This window comes from Sus scrofa, chromosome X (genome assembly GCF_054392235.1).
Source record: "Sus scrofa isolate SSC_HxYL_T2T_F1_AM1 chromosome X, Sscrofa_HxYL_maternal_Yorkshire_Landrace_v2.0, whole genome shotgun sequence".
Classification (NCBI taxonomy): Eukaryota; Metazoa; Chordata; class Mammalia; order Artiodactyla; family Suidae; genus Sus; species Sus scrofa.
In genome coordinates, this window is record NC_139401.1 from 121573702 (window position 1) to 121600104 (window position 26403).

The window sequence follows — 26403 nt, forward strand, 5'->3', positions numbered from 1 at the left end:
GTGTTCTTCTAAAATGAGCGACTACATAGGGGGTACGGTCTGCAGGTGGAGCCACGGGGAGGTTACGCGGAAGTGCAGGGTGGCTGGAGACAGGATGCCTGGCTGCCCTCGGAGGTCAGTGGGCCTCGGAGGTCTTGTGCGCGAGGGGGCTTGGGAGTTGTGACGCCCAGCACTCACGGAAGGACCATCCTGCTGTTCGCTGGGCCACGAAAGGCTGGAAGGCCTGAAACGTGGCCTTCAGGCACCAAAGAGATTTGTTCCTCAAACCTCGGCCGGTGCCACCCAGAGTATATGAGGAGCTTTGTAAACAGTGCAGTGATTACTAAGGATGTCATCACACATCATCCTTTGTTAATGTGTAACGAAGGTGGCTCAGCTGCTGATGAAACCGGTGACTGGGCGTCTGCTGAGGAACTGTCAGGGTTACCGAATCGCTGGTCTAAGACAGGGCAAAGCTGCCAGCTTTCCTTACTGAAGAACTGATTTTCACCTGGCAGAGGACCTGTCTTCCCTGTTTCGCTTTTGTGTAGTTGTGTGACGAGGGGACATGGGCAGTGGGGACAGGTGTCAGAGCAGGCGTGGCCACACCTCATACAGTTTTGCGAAGGCACGGTTGGCCTGGTTGGTGAAAGTCACCGACCGAATAAATGCCGAGGCCCAGCTCACACTGGCCTGTCAGAGGTGACTGATGAATTGATGGGCAGGAAGCAGGTCTGTTGTGTTTTCTCTTGGGTTTTAGGCAAAATCGACTTAGGCTTTTTGCTAAAACATTTCCTGGGCCAGGGATTGAACCGGTGTCACAACAGGGACCCGAACCGCTGCAGCGACAATGCCGGATCCTTAACCCATTGAGCCACCTGGGAACTCCAGCCCGTTGCTATTCCGTTGTCACCTTTCGCAGTGCTCAGCTGGCTAAAGGGACGCGTCTGCTTGCTGGGAGTAGACCTCCCGAGGCCACGCGCTCTGCTTGTTGTTTGCAGCCCTGCGAGGGGGGCCATTAAAAGCGCCTTGGCCCTAACCCAGCGTTTACCTCACTAAATGGAAAATTTAGTGTTTATCAGGGTTAAGCATCTAATAAAATAGGAGCCTTTCCTCTGGGTGCAAAGTCTCATTTGTTTTAGGAGCAAGGCCTTGTTCATACTGGCCAGTCTCCTGCTCTCGCGCAGTCAGCCCAGCTGGGAAAGAGGCCTTTCTCTCTCCGGGCTTTTTGGGGGCACTACTGTGTGATAAATCTGCCTGTAGCATCCTGGCTTTGAGGGTGCTGTTACCTTCTGCTAACTGGGAGCTCCTGGCAGTCCGGGCTGTCTTTAGAATAACTTCCCGTGAGACAGTGGAAGGGCACAGGCGTCCTCAGAGTCTGGCATCCGTTGCTGAAGCGGGTATGGCTCACCGGCCAGGCCTGGGGACAGAAGACGAGGAAAGCATGGCCCTGGCCCCCGAGTCAGGGTTGTCTACACTCCTTGATGTTCAGTGGCGGAAGCCACTTGTAGGGTTCTGGGTGGGACTGTGTTTCACTTTTATGTGAGGCTTGGCAAACCCTTTTCAAGTTGTGGAATTTGGTTTTTCCACACGGAGTCACTGAGGAAGCTGGGGGCAGTGGGGGCAGCGTTCGGCGGGGTGGCTGGGGAAGATGGCCCGAGAAAGTGACCTGAAGCCAAGCCTGGAGGAAGCAGAGGAGCCAGCGCGAGGCCCGGGGCGGAGGGCCCGGCTGCCGGGGGCGGGTACCCTGGGGTGGGGCGGGTGAGGAGGGCGCAGGGCACGGCCCGGGCGGGGGCGCCCACGGCTCCTCCTGGGGCCCCGTCTCCAGCCATCGCATGGCCCGTTGGGGTCACGGTGTTTCCGTCCCCGTTTCTGCTTTCATCGTCCCTGACAGTGGAAAGCAAGGGGCTGCGTTTGTGGGACACGGTCTCTTCCTCGTGTACTAGCAGGTGCGTGCGTGTGTCTGCCCCTCCGGGCCCGCCCTGTCTGGCACTCAGGAGGGGTGCTCTTTTCAGGATCCTGCCAACCTCCGGGACAGACCCAGGAGGACACGGGCCGTGCCCTCGACCTGTGTGGCCCTCGGGTCCAGTGCGTCTTTCCCCCGCTGCCGCCGGCGGTCTGTCTCGTACAGTTACTTTGACCAGTAGCAGCACAAACTCGCGTCCTTCCGGGGCCCGCGGGCGAGCTCATCGGGCGTATAAAGTAGATTAATGGGGTGGCTCAGCGTTGAGGTATGCCACGGCCGCGTCCAAATTTTATTCCGGTACAGGGATCACTTTCTCTGCGGCCTCTCTGGCTCTGGAGCTAATTTGGATGCTGAGTAGCCCCACAGGTATTTATATGTAGTGTTTGGTATTTTTACTGGGTCCTATTCTTCTCCCTTGGATCACCTAAAATGGTTAAGAATTTTCGAGTGGGATTAAGGTTGCGATCTCTGGGGAGGGTGGGCCATCTGCTCTCGGTTATTTTCGTGTTCACCGCTTCCCCTTAAATGTATGTTCACAACGGAGCCGCAGCCTTATCAGCCGGGCCCAGGGGACAGTGGCTCCAGGTGCGGCTTGGGACTCGCTGGCGGAGCCATGGCCTCCCACAGACATGCAGGTAAACGCGGCGGCGGCGGCGGCCCCGGGCGGCCCCGGCTTCTCGGAGCACAGGGTGCCGAGGGCCCCGCGTCCGACCTTTGTTTAAGAGATATTTTTGGGTGACGTGATTTCAGTCCTGTCTAAATAGTAACAGAGCCGTAGCTCCTCTCTGCTCAGGCCTTGCCTCCCTCTAATGCTGTTTCCGGGACAAAAGAGATCTTGTTCAGGTAAAGTCAACAGCTCGAGTAGCTTATTTCTTGAAAACATGTAAACACGTTGCTCCAGAGCCCTTTGGCAGGACGTCTGGGAGGCTGGAAGCGATTGGGTGAGGAAAGAGGTTTTCGTCGTGACTGTTCGCAGTTTGGGGGTTATTTGTAAGATACAGATCTTCATCTTGACAGTGCTTTAAACCGAATTTCAATGTTTAGAAAAGGTCAGCCGTGGAACATGGAGCTGCAAGAAGGAAGACTGATAACGCAAAGTCCGTGCTGCCCTAAGGCCCTCTTCTCCTCGGAAGGGCCCTGTGTCTGGTCCTCCCGGACACACAGCCGGGAGCCTTCGGCTGTGACACGTAGCCCCCCAAGTCTTCTGATCAGAAAACAGGGCAAAGCTGCGGACCCTCTAGACTGTCGGTGCCCCAAGAGTCTCCCTCTCGTTTGATGCCCTGACGTGGAGGAAGCCTCTGGCGTGGACCAGACCCCCGGGGGACGGGGCCCGAGGGCTGCAGGGCGGGCAGGTCTCTGGGCTCAGCCTGCTGCCTCGCTCCTCCCAAGCCAGGACTGTCGCTGTGGCTCTGTGGCCCTCTTGCTAAGGAACGGTCCCCTTTCTTAGCAGCCAGGCACTTCGGCCCATCTCTCAGCTTTCAGATGAAGGGTCGATGTCATTCTCAGTGGCAGTCTTTTGGAAACAACAGTTTTGAGAACTGAGTGTTGCCTGTGGCTGTTTAGATAAAGGCAGTACTGGGCTGTTTAGATAAAGGCAGTACTGGGTCAGATTTCTCTGTCGGGGTTTGAACCAAGCGTGCTGCCGTGGGATGCGCTGCTTTGGTCCGCCTGTCCGCTTGTCCTCCTTGTTCCCAAGGCTCTCGAGCTGCCTGCTGTCTCTTCCTCCACCCGGGAGCCATTGTACCAGCTCGGCACCACAGGCCCGAGACTGTGCTAATCTAATCGGCCAACGTCCGCAAGCTCTGGGTGTAGACAAACTAGCCGGCTGTACCAGTTGTTCCAGTGGACCTTGGACGCAGGTTAACTGGTAGAGGAACTGCCCGTTTTATTTACTAATTAAATGACAGGATAAGGAAATCTGTTTCAAAGGTGACATGTTTATAACACGCCCAACCTTGGATTTTGAAACTATACCACATCCTGACGTTATTCTTCTATAAATCTGGAGGCTGTAACTGTAACGAAATTAGACAAATTGCTGACACCTTCTAGGTGATTTTTAAAATCAGGAGCTAGCATCTTGTGTCGCGTTAGGTTCAATAGGTCCGTGAGAGCAGATGAGAGAGAAGTGCCCTGAAGTGGACTTTGTGTGGACAGGGTAGAGGCTTGCAGAATCGGATAGGTCAGAATCCATTTTTAGGGGCCGTCCGCATCCAGAGAGGATGTTTCAAGGGCGAGCCTTGATCCTTACTGTCTACAGAGGGCCTTCCTTTACCCTTTGGCCCTTCACGTCGAGGCCGGCCTGGCGGGGGCCAGCGTGGGGGGGTGTGCTGGGCTGGGGGCGCGATCCCGGGGGACCGCGTCCTAAAATAACGGAAGACTTGGGCGAGGGTGACACTGAAGGCTTTGTACTTGCCGTGACCACTAGCGGACGGCCTGCCGCTTCGCCCGAGAAACCGAAAACACATGTTGCTGCCAGTGTGTGCCCTGCTCGGCCCGCCCCGTGTCAGCACCGAGCGGCCCTGGACGGGGCGGGGCGGGGGCGGGGCTTGGACCCCGGAGGCCAGTGTCACCTGCCACCAGCCGCCCGCAGGAGACTTGCGGTGTTTTCCTAACACAGCGTAGGAGGCAAGTTGTTAACAACGGTCTGTTTGTAAGGGAAAAACACTTGGCGGTGTTCGGCGAAATTCTCTGACCGGCCCCTTTTCGCGGGTCTCCTGAGCCCGCCCCGTGGCAGCCGCTTAGGTGTTCAATCCCCAGCCCGTCGGGCGCCTCCCCTTCCCCCGCTGAGGCTTCCCCCGCCAAGGCTTGGTTCTCTGTCTGCTGAGTGTGCTCGGGAAAGCAGTGTACCCTTTCCTTGGGAGCCAGTACCTATACGCAGAGTGACTAATGTACTGCTGGGTTGGACTGAGCAATTAACAGACCAGACGTAACGGGCATTTTTTCCCGATTTGAGCGACTGCTCATTGTTTACACTGTACATCACACCCCTCAGGGAAAATGCAGTTAGAAAAACGCTACCTGGTCGTAATAATTCACTTTTTCCTTAAATCGTCTTTATTTTGAGCCATCTGGGCAGGCGGGGAGAAATGAAGATTAGCAGGAAAACATGAGCGAATATATACAAAACCAGAAACAAGATGATTAAATGCAAATTGGATCTTCTCTAATGAGGTTTATAGTTTAAAAAAAAAAGTTGTAACATTGTATTTCCTGTATGTGTACATGATTAAATCGAAAGCCAAAACGATTTTGGAGATAACTGAGGTCTGCATAGGCCCCTCTCAGCGTGCTGGCTATAGTTCAGGAATTTTCTCAAAGAGGAAGCTTGTTTATTAGGTGAAGAATGATGTGTCTTTTGAAGCAGACATGGCAAGAAGGTCCAGCTATCCTCTTGGAATAAATACCGAATAGTTGATCACGCAGTCGCATTTCCAGCTGCATTCTAAGTATAGGAAGGACCGTTAGTTCCCCATCAGCACCTCGGGGTCGCAGGAGCTGCCTCTGGATTTTCTACAACAGACGTCTTTGTTATAAAATGCTCTTAAGAAAAGAGGTTTTGGAATCCCCTGGTGGCCTGGCGGTTAAAGGATCTGGCATTGTCACTGCCGTGGCCTGGGTTCCATCGCTGGTTCTTCATTGTATGCTGTGGGTGCAACCAAAAAAACTGTTTGTAAGAAAAAAGAAAAGAGGTTTTAGAAGGTTAATCATGGTGGTGACATCTGCAGGTGTCAGTCGGCAGGTATGGACTGTGGGAGCCACGCGGGCAAGGCCCGGGGTGGGCGGGTGGCGCCCGGTGTCCTTGCAGAGCTGGCAGCGGCGGGGTCAGGCGCACCCTGGCATGGGCTCGGCCAGGAGGGGAAGTGGCGGCCTGCAGCCGTGTGTCTGATGGCTCCGCTCGCAGTCCAGGCTGTGCCCTCTCCCAGGCAGCAGCAGCAGGTCGAGGCGGACAGACAGGGATGTTCGGGGAAGGTTAAAAGGTTCTACGCATCATGTGCCCCGAAATTGCCACGGGGGTAAGAAAAGGACTCCCCGAGAGAGAAACATCCAGTGCATGTAATTCACGAAGATGAAAGCGAGCACCAAAGAGGACGTAAAAACACCCTTTTCATTTTTTTCTCTATCCTCTTCTTTCTAACGAAGGGAAAGGGAGGCGTAGAGCTTTTCTTTCCATGGGAAATCGAAGCTTGACTCTGCCTTATTTTGGTGGATCCCACGAATCAGGGATTTTGCGGTCTCTTAGGAACCTCTGGGTCTCAGTGTTGTCTGTCACCTAGCAGCTGTTGTCTTAGGGTGGTTCATCTCTTTGGAGATAAGTAGTAACAAAATATGTTGCTCATATGCAGACTGTGTGACTTGGATGCAGAGTTCTGATGCAGTAACTGTCTCTCATCAGCAGGAATGCATTGCTCCAGCTTCCTCCCAAGTACACCGCGTGAAGGCTTGAAATAGTTTTGGATCAAATAATCCTAAGGTTAGAAAAACACGAGGTAAGCGCATTCAGGTTGCCCAGAGTTCCACTCAGTTGGATTTATTGCAAAAAAATACTAAAGTTCATGAATTTGACATCGACATTATAAACGTGCCTTCAGTATTTCCAGCCTATTTACTTATTAGGCAATAAAGTCTGCAATCCTCGAAGTGCCTATTTTATCTTGACAGATCAGTGTTTCCACACACATGAAAAAGGCTTGAGTCAGCTGTGGAAATCTGTTTTAAAAGGATATGCCCTTTGAAATCTGTCTCTCCATCTGGACACAGACTCTTTGGGTTAGAGTATACAGTGGTGGGGAATGGGAGCCGACCCGGAGCTTTTCATTCTACTGAAAGACAAAGTAATAACGCCTAAATCTCGGAGTGAAAACCACTAAAAGCAGTGGAATAACATTGCCTGGGGGGGCTGATTGACTTAATTTTCCTTCTGCTTGGTTTACGACCCTGGACCGTAGGCACGATACAGGGGTGAACAGCCTCACTGACTGACTCCATGTTCATGGATGAGCCATGGATTATTCCGTCATCCGGATACCTAGAAACTCTGAGCAAGTCGTGATCTAGAACTATGAAAGTAACCAGTGAAGAACTTGGTGTTGGTAAAATGATGGTTTGAAAAGTGTGTGGTTTTAAGGTGGGAAAGGCTTGGCAGGTAAGATCTCTCTGGTACTGTGAAGCACAGTGGGTTTCCTTATCTCTGAGACCTCTGAAAACCTAAGTGGGATTCATTGTGTTTTCTGGTGCTTTGCTTCCTTGGGTGACACGAATACCTGCATTTCTCCTGTAAAGTTAGGACTCAGGAATACCCAGTGATAGGACTCCCCTTAGGTGGGTCTCTGTATGGTACTTTAATATAGAAATATCTAGAATCCATTTTTTTCTTTGAACAACATCAAAAGAGAGGGACGTTACAGTGAGGAGGGTTTAGACTCTAAGTAGAGACTTTGGTGAGGAAGGAGGTTGGGTTTTCAGACGTGGTCCAAGCAGGTAGTCCTTGCTAGAACCAGCCATGGTTACTGGCCGTGCAGGAAGCCCGTCCTGTCTAATCTCACAAGTTCTGATTTCCTGCCAAATGGCATTTGGGAGCCACTGATAATTTAATTTCCTGGCACTTACTGTTGCTGGGGATTTATTTGGTTTCTCTCCGCAGCTCTTAACAAGAAAGTAAATCTCAACAGAGCGCACAGTTTCAGTGTGGAAACACTAATAAGACAAGGATTTTATGTGACATGTGCAAGACCAGCAAGAACGAATTAATAAGGAGAGTGATTTTCAACCTTCTGTCCCTGTGATAGACGCTCTTTCCTGTAGACGCGGGGGCTGAAGACAGTTTTAAAGCTGCCTCCCTAAACAGTGCGTCGTCGTTCAAGGAGACGGACCCCAGGGTCCGGGCGGCTCTCCTTTTCTAAGCTGGCTGTGTAAGGGAACACCTCGGATTTCTTTTGGGGGAAAGAGGGCCAGTAAGAGCCGTTCTCTAGTCTCAGAAAATCTCTGAACCGTGACCCAAGTGTCCCAGGCCCCTTTCTTGGCACAGGACTGTCACTCCTTGCCTCGGTCGGGTCGTCGGGTGTCTGGAGAGGAGGGTCTGTGTGAGCAGATGGGCCGGGGCGGGCTGCTGGCCGCCCTTGGCTGGAGGCGGGTTCTGAGTGAGAGTTCACAGCTTCCTGGCGGTGCTCAGACGCAGGGTGTGGTTTCCTTAGCTCACTCTGCTATTTGGTTGCCTACAGCAACAAGATCCAAACAAGTTGGACATGTGTTTGTATAAAAAAACTGGGAATGGGACCCAAAGTGGGTGTCCGGGGCCGTTCAGTTAGTGGAGGAGCCGAGGTGAGTACGGGCAGCTGCTCCTTTCTCTTCCCTCCTTCTTTCTCTTTAAATCAGTTCCCGGATGTTTGCGCGCACGACCACCGTGTTCGTGGGTAGCGGGAGAAAGTGCTCTCTCTTCTCGTGTTGTCTGGGCGCGTTAAATAATTGCTGTCTCTTTACCCGTGGAAGTTTCTTTTTCAGGGAGAGAAGAAGAAATAAGCATGTGTTTATGGAAACTGAGAGCTCATAGAAACATTTGGTACCTTTTTGGTGGCGCGATGAACAGACTGCTTTTGAGCGCTGGTGACCGCAGGCCCTCGGGTTGGGGCCGGGGGGAGTTGTTCAGCTGCAGGCAGTGCGGGAGGGGTTCTTGACAAAATCCGCCTGACACTTTTTACAAAGTCATCCCCGCCCCCACCTAGATGCTGCTTGAAGATGGCAGTTTTGCAAACTGCAGGGTCCTGAATCCTGACACTTCATGGACTCTATTGATCCTCACTTGCTTGGATGAAGGGGGATTTGATTTTTGGCGCGTCACGAAGCCAAACGCCACTGTGACAGATAGCTCACGGGTGCAGAACTGATTGCTCAGGCCTCCAGAGTCAGTAAACTGTCTTGGAAGTCATTCTGTAGGATCATTTCAGGGATTACAAAGTGCTCTGCCAGATTTGAAATAAATGCTTACGCACTGCTCATGTCCCTAGCATGGTCTGGTGTTGGCAGAAAGTTTGGGTTCAGATGCGCTGAATTCCGTGGCTGGGAGCGTGGGGGCCTTCTCCCTCCCCCGCCAGCCTCTCCTCCTAGGAGCTGCAGACGCTGCCCCAGCGGCCGCCCGCCCAGCTCGGCTCAGAGCCGCCTGGCCCCCTCAGTGTCCTCTCAGAGGCAGTGCAGGGGGATGGCCCAGTGGGACCCTCTCCCGGGAGCCCAGGGACTGTCTGTTTCATCGCCGGAGTCACCAGTGAACTGCCTCTGGCCTCAGCGCCCTGGCCGCAGTCCCCGAACCCCTTGGCCTTCGCGTCTCATTTGTTCTGCCTCCTTGCCCCCCGCAGGCCCCTCCAGCTACAAGGTAGGCACCATGGCCGAGAAGTTTGACTGCCACTACTGCAGGGACCCGCTGCAGGGAAAGAAGTACGTGCAGAAGGACGGCCACCACTGCTGCCTGAAGTGCTTCGACAAGTTCTGCGCCAACACCTGCGTGGAGTGCCGCAAACCCATCGGCGCTGACTCCAAGGTAGCGCCCGTGGGGCCAGGGTTGGGGGGGGGCAGGGCAGGGCCGGCGCGCGGAGGAGCAGCCACACTTCCATCCCTGGCTGGCTGATGGGGAACACGGCCAGACGCCAGCCCTTGCGATTGTCTCAGGAGTGGAGTCTTCCAGCCTCCCCCGCATCCAGGGTGTCAGGGACTGTGTCATCCTGACGGCCACCCCCTGTGCTCGGTTCCCAGGAGGTGCACTACAAGAACCGCTACTGGCACGACACCTGCTTCCGCTGCTCCAAGTGCCTTCACCCCTTGGCCAATGAGACCTTTATGGCCAAGGACAACAAGATCCTGTGCAACAAGTGCACCACTCGCGAGGATTCCCCCAAGTGCAAGGGGTGCTTCAAGCCCATCGTGGCAGGTACCGGCCACACTCAGCCCCGGGGCAGCCAGGGAGGAGGCCCTGAGGGCAGCGTGGCGCAGGGGTGCTTGTGATGGGGATGACGCTGGCGGGAGCCGCTGCCGGAGGTTAGCATATATATGCATGCATATATACACCCGTATATATGTGTACACATATATGCTCGCACACACGCACACACTCGGCAAGTAAAGAACCCTGGAGAGAACGGGCTGTGGCAAGAGAAGGAAGCGACAAGTATGTAGCGCTTTCTCATTTGGGTTTAGTAAGTGATCGAAGCATGCTTCTTCCTGGGGTGCTGTTCCTGGTCAAGGAGCCCCTTCCCACTGGAATCTCTTGAGTCCATGCAGGGGGTGGGGGCGCGCGGCGCGGGGATTCAGGCGTCTGAGCCCCACAAGGTACAGCCAGGTCCCCCCCCCCCCCCCCCACGGACAGCGTCTGGGTCGGCATGACCGCACGGGGGGCGCGGTAGGGGAGCCCACGGGCAGGGTCAGGGGAAGTGTGAGGCCAACAACTGCAGGGCCTGCGTTCCCTCCCCTCTGGAGGGCCCAGGGAGGCTGAGCGGATGCAGCCCCCTGCAGGGCACTGTCAGTGGGGCTACCCCCTCGCTTCCCCCCGCAGGCGATCAGAACGTGGAGTACAAGGGCACCGTCTGGCACAAAGACTGCTTCACCTGCAGCAACTGCAAGCAAGTCATTGGGACAGGAAGCTTCTTCCCCAAAGGGGAGGACTTCTACTGCGTGACTTGCCATGAGACCAAGTTTGCCAAGCACTGCGTGAAGTGCAACAAGGTACGTTGTCAAGGGCGTTCTGCGCTGGCCATTGTTTCTAGAAGCATTTGACAGTTTGCAGAGCACTTGCACACACACTATCCCATTCCATCCTCACGACAGCCCTGCGACGTAGGAATTATTATTCTCGTGTCACAGAGGAGGAGACCGGGGCGGTCGAAAGCAGCGCCCAGGCCGAGGCAGGCACCCTGACTGGCTCTGGAGGCCGGCCTCCGCCACCCGGTTGCCGCGTTAACCTTGCACACGGGCTCGCCTTCCCCGAGCCCCGGTGTCCTCGTCTGGAACCTGGGGATAATAATGGCACCTGCCTCCCATGGCCGTTGTGGCGATTCAATGAGATACTGTAGACCCGAGCGCCCAGCACAGTGCCTGGCACGTAGTAGGCATTCAACAAAATGGTTGTTGAATCTGAATCCGGTGCTACACTCCCTGGTCTAGGCCATCACATCTGGAGGAATCACTTACCAGGATCAGCCCTGGCATGCCGAGTGCTTTGTGTGTGTTACCTGCTCTAAGAAGCTGGCTGGGCAGCGTTTCACCGCTGTGGAGGACCAGTATTACTGCGTGGATTGCTACAAGAACTTTGTGGCCAAGAAGTGTGCTGGATGCAAGAACCCCATCACTGGTAGGCTAAAGAGTCCTTGCTAAGTCTGCCAGGCTAGGTCTTGCGCATGGTAACCATCTCTCATTTTCCTACGTCGTCGGTTTCATCCACAAAGGCCCCAGAGAGTGCCCCCTCCCCCTGCCACTGTGGTCCCAAAGGCCCCCAAATAGTGCGGATTCTCCCCCAGGCCAGGTTAGCCTTTGCAACACAGAACACTTCTGACTACTGCCGACTAACTTACGATGCTGCCGGAGATCACGAGCCTGAGACCCACGGCCACGGGCAGGCACTGCGCGGGGATGCTGGGGGCGGGGGAGGGGCGGGGGGGGGCCAGGCGCGGGCTGGGCTGGGGTGCGGGAGGGGAGCGGGGGAGGGGGGGCGGCGAGCCAGAAGCTGGGATGCAAACACCCCGTAGGGGAAGGTAGCTCAGAGGTGCCAGTGGGCAGGTCTTTTGCGATCAGGAGCCAAGCGAATCACTTCATTCCTCATCTCGCGGCCGCGGTCCACGTGCCCTGGGCCCTCTCCCCCGTCTCCAATTTTCCCATCTCCCGGGGAGCCTTGAAATGTACATTTGAGAAGACTTTTGCCATCCTCAGGGAAAAGGACTGTGTCAAGAGTGAGCCACCCAGTCTCTAAAGCTAGGAAGGCCCCAGTGTGCCACGGGAAACGCTTGCCTCTCACCCTGTTTCCCAGCGCCAACCTCCGGGGCAGGCATCCGGGTGGAGAGAGGACTTGTCCCTCGTGGGTGGTGGTTCTTTATAGAAAAAATCGAAGCTTAGCAGCTCCTCGAGGCCCGGTAAGTGCACACCCCACAAACGGCCCAAGTTTGCCTCCTGGTGGCCACTTTGATGCCATGGCCCTGACCTAAATCAAAGAAACTGGTTGTGCTGGGAGGTCGGTGCGCGTCAGTCACAGGGCGATGGCGGTGGCAGGGGATGTGGGTTCTGGAAAGCACGGGAGCCCTCGGCGGAGCTTTGGCATCTTCTCAGGTCCCGGCGGCGCGGGGGACGGCGGCGCGCGCGCGCGGTGGAGCGGGGGGCCGGGCGCCGGGCGGCCGCTGCCCGCGCGCTGGTGGGCCCCGTGGACGGCCTGGCTCCCACCTGTGTGCACTCAGCTGTCGCTCTTGTTTGCTTTTGTTTCCTCCGCAGGGTTTGGTAAAGGCTCCAGTGTGGTGGCCTATGAAGGACAATCCTGGCACGACTACTGCTTCCACTGCAAAAAATGCTCCGTGAATCTGGCCAACAAGCGCTTTGTTTTCCATCAGGAGCAAGTGTATTGCCCCGACTGTGCCAAAAAGCTGTAAAGTGACAGGGGCTCCTGTCCTGTAAAATGGAATTTGAGTCTTGTTCCTTGTGTCCTCGCCCTCTGCCCCGTACCACCCCTGGGGCCAGAGAGGCCTTTTCACCTCTCCGAGTTGCTCCTCCTGTCCTTCTTCCCATTTTACAGTTACGCCTCAAGTACGGGCACGCAGTGATCATGTTAGGATTTAGCGAAAAGCAACCCTGCAGCAACGTTACTGTCCTGATAGCTGCAGTTAGCAAACGAACACGTAGCTAGATTGACTCTTCTGCATGTTTATCCTAGAGCAGAAAAGCGCCGACCATTTAGCTGCTTAGTGATGTAAGCAAGAAGCCTAAGAGATAAAGCCCCCACTGAGATGCCTCTCGTGGCTCAGCTGGGACCCACCGTGTCCGTCACACGACACACGCGAGAGTTGCAGCGGCTGCTCCAACTCGGCTGCTCACCCTGTCCTGTGAGCAGCAGGAACTTACCGAGATGCATGGTTTAACTTCCCCATCAACACCTTCCCTCTGTTCTTTTGTGCTTTCACACCACTAATACGGATTTCCAGAAAACTAACATTTGAATTTAGCTGTAATTCTAACCGACCTTTCCCCTGTACTAACGTTGGATTTGGATTTGTGGCGTGCTTTCGGAGCGTTCCTCCTGCCAAGCATGGAACACGCAAGGCGATTGGGAGAGTGTAGGCAGGTCTGAGAAAACGAGCCTGTGTCACCAGAATGTCGTCACAGCGAATACTTCTGGAAGCTTAACAAAACTAACCCAGCTGTCCTTTATCTTTTTTTAATGAATAATGTTTTGTTTTAATGAATAGCAGCATAGTTTATGGGTTTGGAGACTTGCATGAGAATGTTTTCGCCCCCTCAGACGTTCCTGCGGTTTTGCAATTTACCCTCCAGAAGTAACCATAAAACCTGAGAGGGGCAGGTGAGCAGGTGCCAGGACTGTCACTGACATGGACATGCCGTTTCCAGACATGGCAGAGTGGGCTTCCCCCTAACCGTCGGCGGCGGCTGCTCTTGTGAGTCTTAGGACCGTTCCTCAAGAGCTTACAGCTGGATCGCTGGGGGAGCGGGGAGGCCACGGTCCCGGCAGGCAGAACCGGATGTCCACGTAGCGCTTACCTGAGACGCAGGAGCACCTCCTTACTGTATTCTAGCTACACTGTTATATTACATAGCATATCCCGAGACGACTTCAAGAGTACACACGTAATGACAGCGCGTATTAACATTCTCGTAGGAGTGGTTAGAGAAGCCGAAGCCTCATTGCTACATTTTGTCATTAGCTTTGATCATCTAACGTTTCAGTGTATCCTTACGGAAATAAAGCAGCATATAAAGAACCTGCCTCATGACTCCTGATTCTGCCGGGTGGCCCTGTTCTCAGGTGATACCGCTGGTCCAGAGGCCGGAATGAGCTTTCTCCTTCCCTCCGTGCCATTACATGGAACCTAGGGATTATGAACAAGATCAGCCTTGGCTCCTGTGAGGAACAGTACCAACCAAAAACCCCACTCCGACCTCACATGACTTTTCCCAGATGTGCGTAGCCCTTTAAAAGGGCAAACCGACTTTCTTTGGCTAGGGGGCTGGGGGAGGGAATCGCAGCTGAAGGGTGGCCTCGGGAAGTCCTCACGTCCCTCTTTTGTCGGCTGCCCTCTCCCTGTGCCCTCCAGAGCCCCAAGCTCTGGCTGCTGCTCGCTCCTGCCACTGTCAGGCCTCCAGAAGGCCGATCGCCTCCTGGATGGCGCTCGTTTGGGCTGGTGTCCCTCTGGGGTGGCAGGCACAGGGACAGTGTGGGCGGAGGTGGAGGAAGCTTCTAGATGGTGGCCACGTGTCTGAGGTGCAGGTCGCGGAGGAGCACGTGGTCATTTTAGAATGGCGCCCGAGGCCCAGGAACACAGACGTCGGCCACCTGCTCATCAGAGGGGCGGGTCCCCAGGCCAAAGGGGCACCTTCAAGCAAAGGTGGAGTCGGGAGGAGGGGGTCTCAGCTTCGAGGAGCCTCGTGCCCAGGGATATCAAAGGACAGAACCCCTTTGGTGTCTGTAGAAACCATGAGCATTTCTATGAGCGGGAAGCAGCCCCTTGCGTGTCTCCATAGAGAAATCAGTCATAGCCCTCAAAACAACGAAGAGCCTGTCCGGTCTGCTCACCTCCCGGGGTCCCGAGGAAGCGGGGTGGGGAGTTGAGACGGCGCCCCTCTGCTTCCCGAGGGGTGGAGCTCAGGGGAACCTGCCTGGGAAGCGGGGGGAGGGGGCAGGGAGAGACCCTGACACACTGGCCGTGCCCCCGCCTCTGCCGGCTCTGTGCTGGCCAAGCCTGCCTCTCCTCGGACCCGCTCCCTCCCTTCCTGGTCCTCACCCTCCAGCCTGCCAGTGACAACGATGACGACGATGCTCCAGCTGCCTCTCGCAGCCCCTTCTCCCTCTTCAGCTGCCTGGGCTTCTCCGCTTTATCCCTTTCACATTCTTGCCCCCCTCAAGCCTGTCGCCCTTTGTTTCTCATACCACTTGGCCCACGCCTGGGCCAAAGAGCTCTGCTGAGAAGTAGATGTCTGTGGAGCCAGACTGCAGGCCCTTGGCCGGCCCGAGAGCCCCTAAGATGCTATTGCTCAAGTCCCTCAGTGCTGCAGTGAGGCCTTAGACACACGATAGCCAGCCCTCACGGCCGGCACCGGCACCGCTGCCTCATTCCCCAAATGACAAAGCTGGAGGTCACACAGCAAGGGACAAAACACCACCCAGGGCACACCTCTAGCCCAAGGCACTGCCCTAGGGCAGGGCCAATGCCTGTTCTGGCATCATGAGGACACCGCCATCATACACAGCGTTCGATACTTAATTTCGAGAGTGACAGACAACCTGAGACTTGGAAGGAAGGAGGGGCCGTTTCAAGGCAAGCGCATTTGCAGGCGAGAACCCTCTTCTCCCACATCATGAAGGCGGTCAGAATATCGGTGCATCTGCTTCCAGGTAACAGGGTGGGTTCTGGAGCTATACTGCCTGGCTTCAAATCCTGGCCGCGCTGCTGCTTTGCATTATGACACCTTGGGCAGGTTACCTAACCTCTGAGCTGCTTTCCTCGCCTGTAAAGTGAAACCGAATTCCTTCCTTGCACAGTCACTGCGGATAACCTGACCGCAGAAATGCTTATTAAGCAAGGGCGACTGACCAACACCCAAGAAGTGTCCAGTGTTAGCCATTATTTTCATCAAACACAGTACGTTACCATCCACCACGCGAGCCACAGACGCTGTTCCCTCCCCAAAGCCGTATGAGGTGTGACTTCAGAATCACACCTGAACATCTGATCTGCCTCTTTCTAGTTGTAGAGCCTTGAACAAATGCCAATCGCCGTGAATCTGTGTCCTCCTGGTAAAAACGAGAACCCACATGTCACTGGGTGGTTGTGAGGCCTTAAGACGAGGCCTGTAAAGTAGCAGGCCCGTGGAAGGTGCAGACGGCCCTCTGGTTATGACCACATAGCCGGGGAAGTTACTGGGCCAGCCCGTCTGGAAGCTGGAACCGGACTGGCGGGGAGACCGAGGGCAACGCAGCCTCTCGGGAAGCTGCTTCAACCCCCCAGGCCTGCGGGGCGCTGGCCCCTGATAACACGTGCAGACGGTCCGCCCTGGCTGCGGGGCTCGACGCCCTGCCTCCCGCCCCTCCGGCTCTTGCCGCAGTGAGTGAGGGACCCTCAGAACCGAGACCCCCCCACTTGCCAGAGGCGAGGTCTCTCGGCCAGGGCGGGGGGCTTCGGCGCTGGCGAGCATCCTTCCCAGGGTTCCGCACCGCGCCGCGCCGCGGGGTCGTCGGGGGTCGGAGCTGCTGAAAGACTTCGCTGCACGCGGGGCGGGGGGTGGGGGGGGCACGACGACTTGGGCGAGGGCCACGTGCTGACCTGCGGACGCCCCCGGGAGAGGCCGGGGACCTGTTCTTCAGGGGAGCGGGAACCAAGAGGCTCTCCGGGGAGGAAGGGAAACCTCAGGCGACCCATAGGTCCTCACAGGGCGAAGGACATCAGCCGACGGCCAGAGGGGCAAGGCTGGCTCGGCGTCCATCGCCTCAGCGCGTCCACACGGTGCCGTGACTGCGCTTCAGGCTGCGTGGGCACCAGGGCGCGTCCTGGTTCAACGGCCGCCACTGTCCTCAAAGCACCAGGTGCCGAAGGGCAGGATAAACGAGGGCCTCACCTTCTCCAGCGCAACTCGGCGGGGCGGGACGCGTTTCCAGACTAGAAACGAAACACCGGTTTGGCCACGCGCAATGATGTCGGGAAGAGATGCGTGTGTAACAGCACAATCACGGCCGAGGGCACACTCAGACTTTCAAAAGCACACGTGTTTTCCTCGGGCATGGCCAGCACTTGAGACGAGGTCTAAAAGGGCTGGGGGAGGAGTTCCCATCGTGGCTCAGCGGTTAACGAATCCAACTAGGAACCATGAGGTTGCGGGTTCCATCCCTGGCCTCGCTCCGTGGGCTGAGGATCCGGCGTTGCTGTCGCTGTGGTGGAGGCCGGTGGCTACAGCTCCGATACAACGCTTGGTCTGGGAACCTCCACATGCTGTGGGAGCAGCCCTAGAAAAGGCAAAAAGACAAAAATAAATCAATGAAAGGGGGAGGGGGGTGGGGACTGACCGCCTAAGGGCACAGGGACTCGTTGCAGGGCGATGAAAACCTTCCGGAGCCAGAGAGCGGTGCTGGCTGCTCACGGTAAGTGCACTAAATGCCACTGAACAGTGACCTATGTGACTCTTACCACAGAACAAAGAAAAACACCGTCATCGCTGGCCGGCCTCGAGTGTCCGTCAGAGCCATGGCTGGACGAGTGACAGGCCTTGAGGGAGGCCCAGCGTCTGCAGGCTGACGACCATTTATCACACACACCGCTGCCTGTGTTCGCAGCTTGCTAACTACTGCTGTCCCCGTTAACCCACCACCAGAACGTTTGCTGTTCTTGAAGTAAGAAGAAGCCTTGCTTTATCTGCAAAGTTTATTGCATGCTGCACAGGAACAGTGTAACCGAGTTTCAACACGTGAAATTTGTACAGAAAAAGGAACTCCTTTGTTAGCATGATGATCTCTGTCCTTTAAAGAAGAGAGCTGGTGTATAAAGATAGTTTATACACTAAGTCCCAAGGCCCCGAGCTCTAATCTATAACAAAGGAAGTGTAACTCTGCATAGCAAAGAACAGGGGACTCAGAAGAATGGTTCCTTCCTTTTACTAGTCCAAGACTAGTGGCTAGAAAGGCACAGGGGCCTGCTTCAAACTATTTGTGATTCACCAGAAATCTCATTAGCATTGGGACAACTAACCTGCATTCAAGTTTTAGGTTATGGTTCGAGCAGGCTTCAGTGCATCTCAGGCGACATTAATCCTGCGTGTGCGCACACGTGTGTGCATGTACACCGGGCAGGGCTGTGTGCCTGGCTATCCCGGGGACCGGAGAATAACTCTGCTTCTGACTCACTTGCAGCCAGCGGCTAGAGAAAGGCAAGCAAATTTTGGTTCCACATCTCAAGCCCGAGTTATACTGAAGGGCAGGCCTGGAGAGCACAAGCAGAGAAAGATGATACACAGTAAACATTTAGGCTCATTAAACAGAGTGCGCCGGACAAGTGCCAGACACTGCCTCGTGTACTTAACAAAACAACATGTCCTGATGGATAAGCCTCAATACGTACTTCAAAAGGCAGCACTGACAGAGCCGGGACGATGCTGAAGATCACAGCTTCTCGGACTCCCGGCGCTTCCGGGTGCAGGGGCCTGCGTGCTGGGCTGCCAGACCACGGCAGCGTAAAAAGAGACGTCCCTGATGGGAAAATGTGATGGGCGGTATTTTGCAACCTGTATTTGTCTATTAAAACAATTTGACAAAGCTCTCGTGAGCAGTCTCGAGGCCCTCTCAAAACCCATTATGTTCCCTATAAGATCAACTGTGAGTTTTTATTGCTACGTTAATGTAACCGTTAAAGGGAGTAAACATGATTTTGAGATTTCAAGTATGTACTGAGAAAAACGATTTCTTTGGTAAAGATTCTTTTAGAAACTCATTAGCATTTTATAAAGACACCCTTGATACACACTCAAACATGTGTTGGCAGGAAAACAGAAGAATGAATGACCATGGAGATTTTTACAGGAAAGCAAAACAACTCTTTACTCAGAACCCTGTGGGCAAGAGCAGAGATGACAGGAGCATCTGCTGAGATACGTTAAGATGATGTTTTGATCTTCTTCTTTTTTTAATAGTCATTTTCTTTGCCAGGTTCAAGTAGCAGGTGGAGAAATTTTGAGATGGGCCTGGAAGTCAAAAGCCATAGTGGAGGATGGATTCTCTTCCAGGATGGACGAGGTTTACCTAGCTGACCAGAGGGAAAAAGAAAAAAAAGAATATTAGTGGAGAAGATGCTGGATCCACAGCAAGTGGGCCCTGGCCTTGCTCTAAGGCGGGCCTGGGACCCTCAGTAGTGCACCTCGAGTTGCTGACACACTGCTGCTCTTATAAATGTTCCCCAGCCCCCAAATGTGCCAAGCTGCCTCTCAATTTCAAAGAGAGCTTCTCGAGGAAAAAAAACAAAACAAAACAAAACAAAAAAAGGCCTTTTGGTTTTGGAAACACGAGTTGAGAGAATAATTCCCAAAAACTCACTAACCCTCTGCCCTAAATGATTATCTGTGTGCTGTAGAGCAACCAGTGGATCGGGAATGAAGAGGAATCTGAGGGATCTGGGGCTAGAAATTTTTTTTTTTTTTGTCTTTTCTAGGGCTGCACCCACAGCATATGGAGGTTCCCAGGCCAAGGGTCCAATCAGAGTTACAGCTGCCAGCCACAGCCACAGCAATACGGGATCCAAGCCGTGTGTGCGACCTATACCACAGCTCATGGCAATGCCATATCCTTAACCCACTGAGCGAGGCCAGGGATCAAACCCATAACCTCATGGCTCCTAGTCAGATTCGTTAACCACTGAGCCACAACGGGAACTCCAGGGGCTAGAAATGAACCTTGTTTGTATATCTGGAAGGAAATGCAGGACCTAAAAATTAGAATCAAGTCATTTAGAAACAGATTCACAGAGAACAGACCTGTGGCGGCTGAGGGGGTGGGAGTGGGATGGATGGGGAGTTTGGGGTTGGTAGGTGCCAACTATTCCACTTAGAATGGATAAACAATGAGGGATAAGCACAGGGGACTAGATCTAAATCTCCTGGCATAGACCATGACGGAAGAGAATATGAGAAACAGAAGGTATGTATTATGTATGAGGGTCACGATGCTGCAGACCAGAAACTGACACACCATTGGAAATCAACTATACTTCAATTTTTAAAAATCCAAAAAAAAAAGTCATTTATCTTCTCAAAACTAACTTACTGGAAGATGCTTTGCTATCAACCTAGCTTTTAGACCCACTACTGTCTCCTCCCTTGACTCCAAAGTTACATGGTGCTAAGACAGTCCTGGAATAGCTGGACACAGGAGGGTCCCAGGTCAACTACCTTTCAGACAAAGGGAAGATGGGATAAAGCCTTACCTGATGGGGCAGGAACAGATGTGCTGCTCTCCGTGTTGTCTATAGGTGGCTGGTGACTCAGGCAGGATGTCGTGGAACCTTTTAGATGGTGTTTTTGGCTCTTAGGAAGGCTACGGGACCTAGGTGGTTCTGTCCTGCTTGTAATGTCAATGATCTTGTCACAGATCCACTCCTGTGCCTCTGAATGTAAACTCTTGGCAGGTCCCACGGTGTTGCTGATGACTGCCTCTCCGGTTTTTGCTGCTCGGCTGGTTGTTCCTTTGGTGGAGGATCTGGAAAGATATTTTGCTTAGAGTCCTGATTATCCACAAACCAAGGCTTCGTCTTGAAAGAATTATTTTAGATTTTCTTTAATTCTAAGACATGCCTTGGATGTAAACCAACTTTCGGAAGCACAGCATGGGAGGGCTGGAAGGGACACTGGAGATCACAGAACACACTAGTTCCCAAATGGTGTCCTACCAGGTTCCATGGGACTGTGGAGCGGGGGCTAGGAGTAGCTAAGCACGCAGTGTTCCGGGAACCCTGTCCCTACTTCGAGTAGCTGCAGGCCTCGGCCAGTGAGGCAGGATGAGGACTCACATGGGTTTACTAGCTCCAGTGTTCTTCCCACGCCATCACGGCGCCTCTTAGCAGGTTCTTATTTCCATGGGCCTTGTAGGTTAATGTCTTTTCATGCAATCACCTATTTCAAGAATCCATTCCTGTTCTTCCAACCTAACCTCTGACCCTAGGTTTCCCATATGTACAATGAGGGCTTTGATATCAAACTCAGAGTTGCAAAGAGAATTTAAATAGGTTTTTACGCCTGACACTCAGTCAATGACACTGCCCCTGACTTTCTCTGACACAATACTTAACCAGTCTAAATAAAAGCACAGTTTGGAGTCTAGTGTATCTGGGTCTGAAATTTGGGCTCTGCCCTTGAACAGTGGGATACTGGGCAAATAAGGCCTCAGTCTCCTCATCTGTAAAATGGGGATGCTTATCCTTACTAAGCAAGATGCTGTGGGGATCACTTTGTTTCTAAAAGTCAAGTGCCTGAAATAGTGTTCGGCAGAAACTGAGGATTCTGTCACTAATGTCTTGCGTCCTTCTAAAAAGGCCGATCATCACCCCCAAGTGTGCTCTGATGACCTCCCCGAGTGACTCACCTGCTACTCTTTGTCCGATTCAAAGGGTCTTTCACCTGTTTTTGTCTAAAGGTTTTCGTGTCACAATTAAAAAATGTTGTTGCATCTTTGTAGCTGTGGCTAGAAGTGGCATCTAAAAACACCAGCTTGTGAGCGTTCTTCACATTTTTAAAATGTGTTTTCAGTTTTGTGGATGAATCTATGCCATTTATAAAAGCTGGAGGAAAAATAAAGAGCAACAAGATTAAAACTGGTGTTTCAATGCCAAAGACAAGCAAAAGGAAGGCTGTGGCCCAGCTGGGCTTGGGGGAGGGACGCCTGCCTGAAGGCAGGAGCTGTCATGCAGCAGGACCCAGCACGTGTACCCACCCTGCCCTCAAAGCACCGGGGCTGGGGCTCACCTTTACGGCCCCTGCCCTCTCTCCTCTGCCAGGCAAGAAGGACAGCCCTCGGGCAGGGCGGCACCACGCTTCTTGCCCTCCTCCGGATGACCATCTCATTTCAGTCTCGCCTCCAACCTTGACCTTTCCCAATGCCCTAAGGCAGAGCCTACACCGCCCCTGCTCCTACTGCTCCTACTGCTCCGCTCTCATTGCATTTTGACCAAACTTCTTATAGTGCCACCAGCTGGTGGCAGCAGCACAGTCTGCTCATGCCTGGCTTGCCACCGGCTGTGCTTCCAAGGCTGAGGGCCATGCCTCTCCAGGAGCCAGCTCAGCGCCGGATGTGTGTGTTGACAGCCACTGTGGCATAAATGGTGGGCGAGCTGTGTCTTCTCAAATGCTGTTACTGTGGCCATAAAGTGGTTCCCACTCACTAGGGAATGAACCACACTCAACAATACACCTTAAGGGGCACTCCTATCATGACATGATTTTCATTTTCTCTCTCTGAGGGAGAGTGGCATTCTACCTCTAGCTGTGGTCAGTTATGAATGGCGCACCAGGTCCTCAACTACAAGATGCTAGTAAGCTTCACGTTGAGTTGAGAAAGACCTGCCTGATCTACACTCTCTCAGCACAACCTGAAAAAAATAGCAGCTGTAGCAGCAGCTAGTGTTTATTGAGAGTGTACCATGTGTCAGGCACTCTTGTCAGCATTACACGGATGACCTCACTGCAACCTCAGACCCACCCTAGGAGGAGAACAGCATTAGCTTCCCCTTTTCCAGTCAGGAAAACTGAACATAGAGAGGTTAACCGACTTGCTCAAAGCCACACAGCTCAGAAGTGGAGGAGCCCCTGGATGAGCCTAGACAAGTCTAGCTCCTAAACAGTGACAACAGAGCTCAAAAGGCAAGCAAACCTGATGGATACAGGTCATCGAAGGAATCGATGTCACTTTCTGGCTCGTCCTCATCGTCTGCCTCGTCGTCCTCATGTGCATCATTGCTGGATGCTTCTGCAGCCTACAAAGAAAAAAGAAAGTCATGATTACATCTAATACTCAATCATCCTGACTTAGTTATTTCAAAGAACACAGATTTCATGCCTGGACTGATGGCTAAGTTTTGTCATTTCAATTAAAAAGTAAAAAAAAAATCTCTAACCTCTGTGGTCCCAGGAATCTCCAGAGGACAGGCCAGGCGGCCCAAGTTGTGTCTTTCAGCTAGGGACAGGACTGAAAGATCTCCCTGAATGGGAGCCAAGGGACAACAGCTTGGGGCTGGCATCTAGGCTCTGCCCACTTGGAATCCTAACCAAGCCAAGGCTGGGCCAGTTTGCAAACTGCTTAAAAAGTTCTTGACTGCTGCTGGAGGCAAGACTTCTCAGGACAATCTCTGAGATGGTGACTCCCAGCACTTTCCAGAAGTGACATTTGTAGTCTAAATTTTCATAATGATGTGAATGACCCTATCTGGGCAAATGTAAGTAGGCAAAATATCAGTTTTGTAGCTCACAGGGTAAAGAACACGGCATATGGGGTGGCAGAGGAAGACTCAGACACATGCAAACCATCAAAAGACAGACGATTAAGGGAGAAACAAATACTTATGAAACAGACCCTAAAAGCACTAACTGTAAAGGAAAAATACCTGCTACATTTGAGTTCATCAGCTTCTGTTCATCAAAAGACAGTGAGAGTGTGAGGCAAATTACAGCATGGGGCTCGGTACCTCCAATAAACATGTCCAAAGGGCTCAGAACCAGGGCAGATAAAATCTCCTACAGATGGACAGGAAAAAGGTAGGTGGCCCAACAGAAACAGGGGCAAAGGACTTGAAAAGGCACTTCACCGAAGTGGATCTCCACAGTAAGGCACCTGACTCCATTAAGCATCAAAAAATACAGATAAATTCAGCGACGTGAAATTCAAGAACTTCTATGCGGCAGCAGACAGTAATCGGAAAAGACAAGCCACAAACTGGAAGAAGATACCTGCAACACACACAAGCAAGAAAGGAGAAGTATCTAAAACATTTAAAGAAATGTCTAAGTAAGAAAAAAACAAGTCAGCCAGAAAGTTTTGGGCAAAAGACCTAAACAAGTGTTTCACACAAGAAAAAAACATGAAAGCTAACTAAAGATATGAAAACATGCTGAACCTTTTTAATAATCAGGGAAATGCCAATGTGATACATTATTTCATTACCACTAGATAGACAAAAATTAAAAAGTTTGGAATAAGAGTTCTTTTGTGGAGCAGTGGGTTAAGGACCGGTGGTGTTGCTGCTGTAGCACAGGTTTGATCATGGGTCCAGGAAGGTCTATGTGCCACCGTTGTGGACAAAAAAAAAAAAGTCAGCAAGAATGTGCGGCAACCCGAAGTGTTATACACTGCTGGTAGGAGCATGCAGACTACCTGTATGGCATTCGAATCTGGCTTTCTTGTCCGCTTCATGGTTTCCTCAATTCTCTATTTAAAGGAAAATAAAAATTCAAATGTGAAAACAGTAGTCCTGAAGAAGTTGATCATTTCCATCTTCCAGAAGTGGCCATTATCCACGACCGTTCCAAAGCCACAGATCCAACCAGTGCAAGATGCTGGGCCAGCCCCTGGGCCCATTCCTCCAAGGCCAGTGTCACAGTCATCTAGGAAATGCCCTGAGTGGTGACAGATGTACCTGTTACCCTAACAACAGAAATCCAAATGACTTCTCACACCTGATTTTGCAGACTTGGAAATTAATTACTTAGATTTAAGCACATATTATTACAAACCAGTTAGAACTTGGGAACATGATTTTAGTGTAAACAGACTCTGACTGAAGCAGACGTTAATGACAAAAATGCACCCCAACGATGCGACCCTGTCAGAGGTTTTGTCACTAGGAGCGCACACAGGAGGGTAAGAGTCCTGCCCGCCTGTCCCCCTGCAGCGCACACTTCTCCCCCTGAGGTGAGGAGAGCTGCAGCACTCTGGCCTCCTCAGGGTGACTGATCTGCTGACGAAGAGGCCATGCAGCACCTCGGCCCGGGGCCTAACTTGCTCCCAGATGAGCCACCTGAGTCGCAGAGTGAGGTCCTACCTTACGAGCAGCCTGTGCCTTGGCCTCCCACAGAGGCCTGCACCTTCTGCTGCTTTCCACTCGGTTGCTGCGATTTCTAGCCCAGTTTAGAAAAAACTCTAACTTCCACCAACCCCTACCATGACTTGAGTGATTCTGTTCAAGAAACTTTATTCCCAGAGGTTTGCTGTACTGAAACATCCCTGTAATGGTCACCAGAGGTCCAAGAGGAAGAGGTATAAGGGGTAGGAGACCATTCCAGGGAGAAGAGGTCAGATTCTTGGATAAGAGAGTATGGAAGGAAGACAACCAAGGCTAGCATATCACTTGTCATTTTCAAAACCATGTCTGATATCATGTGTCCAACATTGTTTTAAACAAAGAACTAAACTGCCCAAAACAGAAAGAGTACCTTTTTTCTTTCTTTCTTTTTTTTTTTTTTTTTTTTTTTGTCTTTTTGTCTTTTGTTGTTGTTGCTATTTCTTGGGCCGCTCCCGAGGCATATGGAGGTTCCCAGGCTAGGGGTCTTATCGGAGCTGTAGCCCCCGGCCTACGCCAGAGCCACAGCAACGCGGGATCCGAGCCGCGTCTGCAACCTACACCACAGCTCACGGCAACGCCAGATCGTTAACCCACTGAGCAAGGCCAGGGACCGAACCCGCAACCTCATGGTTCCTAGTCGGATTCGTTAGCCACTGCGCCACGACGGGAACTCCCCTTTTTTCTTTCTAATCTCTCCTGTAAATTCTGTAACATAATTTTCTCCTGCTCCTTCTTGCGTCTGTCTGATTCCTCCTGAGCCTTTATTTTGGCATCAGCTTTCTAGGAAATTTGTATAAAAATATCATTTAATCTCAATACATCTGAGTGACATCTGTGAAACAGTAAGATGTTATCCAGAATAAAAGAATGATGTAACTTTTTTTTTTTTCATTTTTAAGGCCACGCCTGCGGCATATGGAGGTTCCCAGGCTAGGGGTTGAATCGGATCTGCCAGCCTACACCACGGCCATGGCAATGCCCACTGAGCGAAGCCAGGGATAGAACCAGCGTTCTCATGGACACTAGTTGGATTCATTTCCACCGTGCCACAACGGGAACCCCAGAATGTAACCTTTTGATTGAGACTACCCACATTGATAACATCCACGGGCCATCGGTTTTTCAAAAGCATTAGGAACAATGTACAGAACTATGACTTTGAGGGTTTAGAGAGCATGCAACTCCCCTCAAGGACCTCAGGATTATCAGAGCGCTCTAGCTTCCAAGTATGTGACTGTGTAGTCTTCCACTGACACAGGCAGCAGGAGCCAAGTCTCATGCTTCTCAAAAACACCAAGAAGATTCTTAATGGTACTTTCTCAAGGGATGCAAATGCATACGGTCCTTTCTGAAACACATAACTGATTTTGATAAATGATACACTAGAACTAGAATATAAAGTAGGCTATAATAATAATTTAAACTGAGTATATAGTCTGAGCTCAGTTTGGGGATTTACTTACCTGGGCATTTAAATTTATATGGGTGAGACATTCTTATTGGTGAATTGGATGATGCTAAACGTTTAGAGGTATTCATTCATCATTTTTATCTGTTGGGGGTATGAGTAGAGGGGTGCAAACGTAAGTGCCACCAAAGTATGCAGGACTGGGAAAACTCACATGGGACATTTAACCTCTGCGAGGAATTTGGATGTCCTGAAACCAAGCTGTAATA

The 26403-nt window shown here is 52.4% G+C and overlaps 2 protein-coding genes across 43 annotated transcripts in view; one reads left to right on the plus strand and one right to left on the minus strand.

The window, feature by feature from the left end:
• The first annotated feature begins 2240 nt into the window (after positions 1 to 2240).
• Positions 2241 to 13905, plus strand: FHL1 (four and a half LIM domains 1). 13 transcript variants are annotated; one of them, XM_085006363.1, is made up of 8 exons: positions 2494 to 2580; positions 6345 to 6435; positions 9295 to 9476; positions 9689 to 9863; positions 10485 to 10654; positions 11093 to 11279; positions 11855 to 12054; positions 12407 to 13905. In XM_085006363.1, exons 3-8 carry the CDS (start codon positions 9321 to 9323, stop codon positions 12488 to 12490), a joined length of 972 nt encoding a protein of 323 aa, XP_084862489.1. In that variant the 5' UTR covers positions 2494 to 2580; positions 6345 to 6435; positions 9295 to 9320; the 3' UTR covers positions 12491 to 13905. The 13 variants fall into 13 exon arrangements, with proteins under 13 accessions (NP_999540.1, XP_084862489.1, XP_020935184.1 ...); XM_085006364.1 differs by lacking the exon at positions 2494 to 2580 and adding an exon at positions 2738 to 2788; XM_085006365.1 differs by lacking the exon at positions 2494 to 2580 and adding an exon at positions 5374 to 5687.
• Positions 13906 to 17542: 3637 nt separating this feature from the next.
• The window catches only part of MAP7D3 (MAP7 domain containing 3), a 71202-nt gene continuing 62341 nt past the window's right edge, over positions 17543 to 26403 (minus strand). For 9 of the 30 annotated variants that reach the window (XM_085006718.1, XM_085006717.1, XM_085006721.1 and 6 more), the window contains 5 exons: positions 24039 to 24092; positions 22542 to 22644; positions 21258 to 21453; positions 20104 to 20375; positions 17543 to 18930 (listed from right to left, as the gene is read on the minus strand). In XM_085006718.1, the coding sequence (XP_084862844.1) occupies positions 18923 to 18930; positions 20104 to 20375; positions 21258 to 21453; positions 22542 to 22644; positions 24039 to 24092 (633 nt within the window). In that variant the 3' untranslated portion in view covers positions 17543 to 18922. Of the gene's footprint in view, positions 18931 to 20103; positions 20376 to 21257; positions 21454 to 22541; positions 22645 to 23271; positions 23615 to 24038; positions 24093 to 26189; positions 26279 to 26403 lie in introns of those variants that run through there. The other 21 variants (XR_014834711.1, XR_014834710.1, XR_014834712.1 and 18 more) reach the window with 6 other exon arrangements.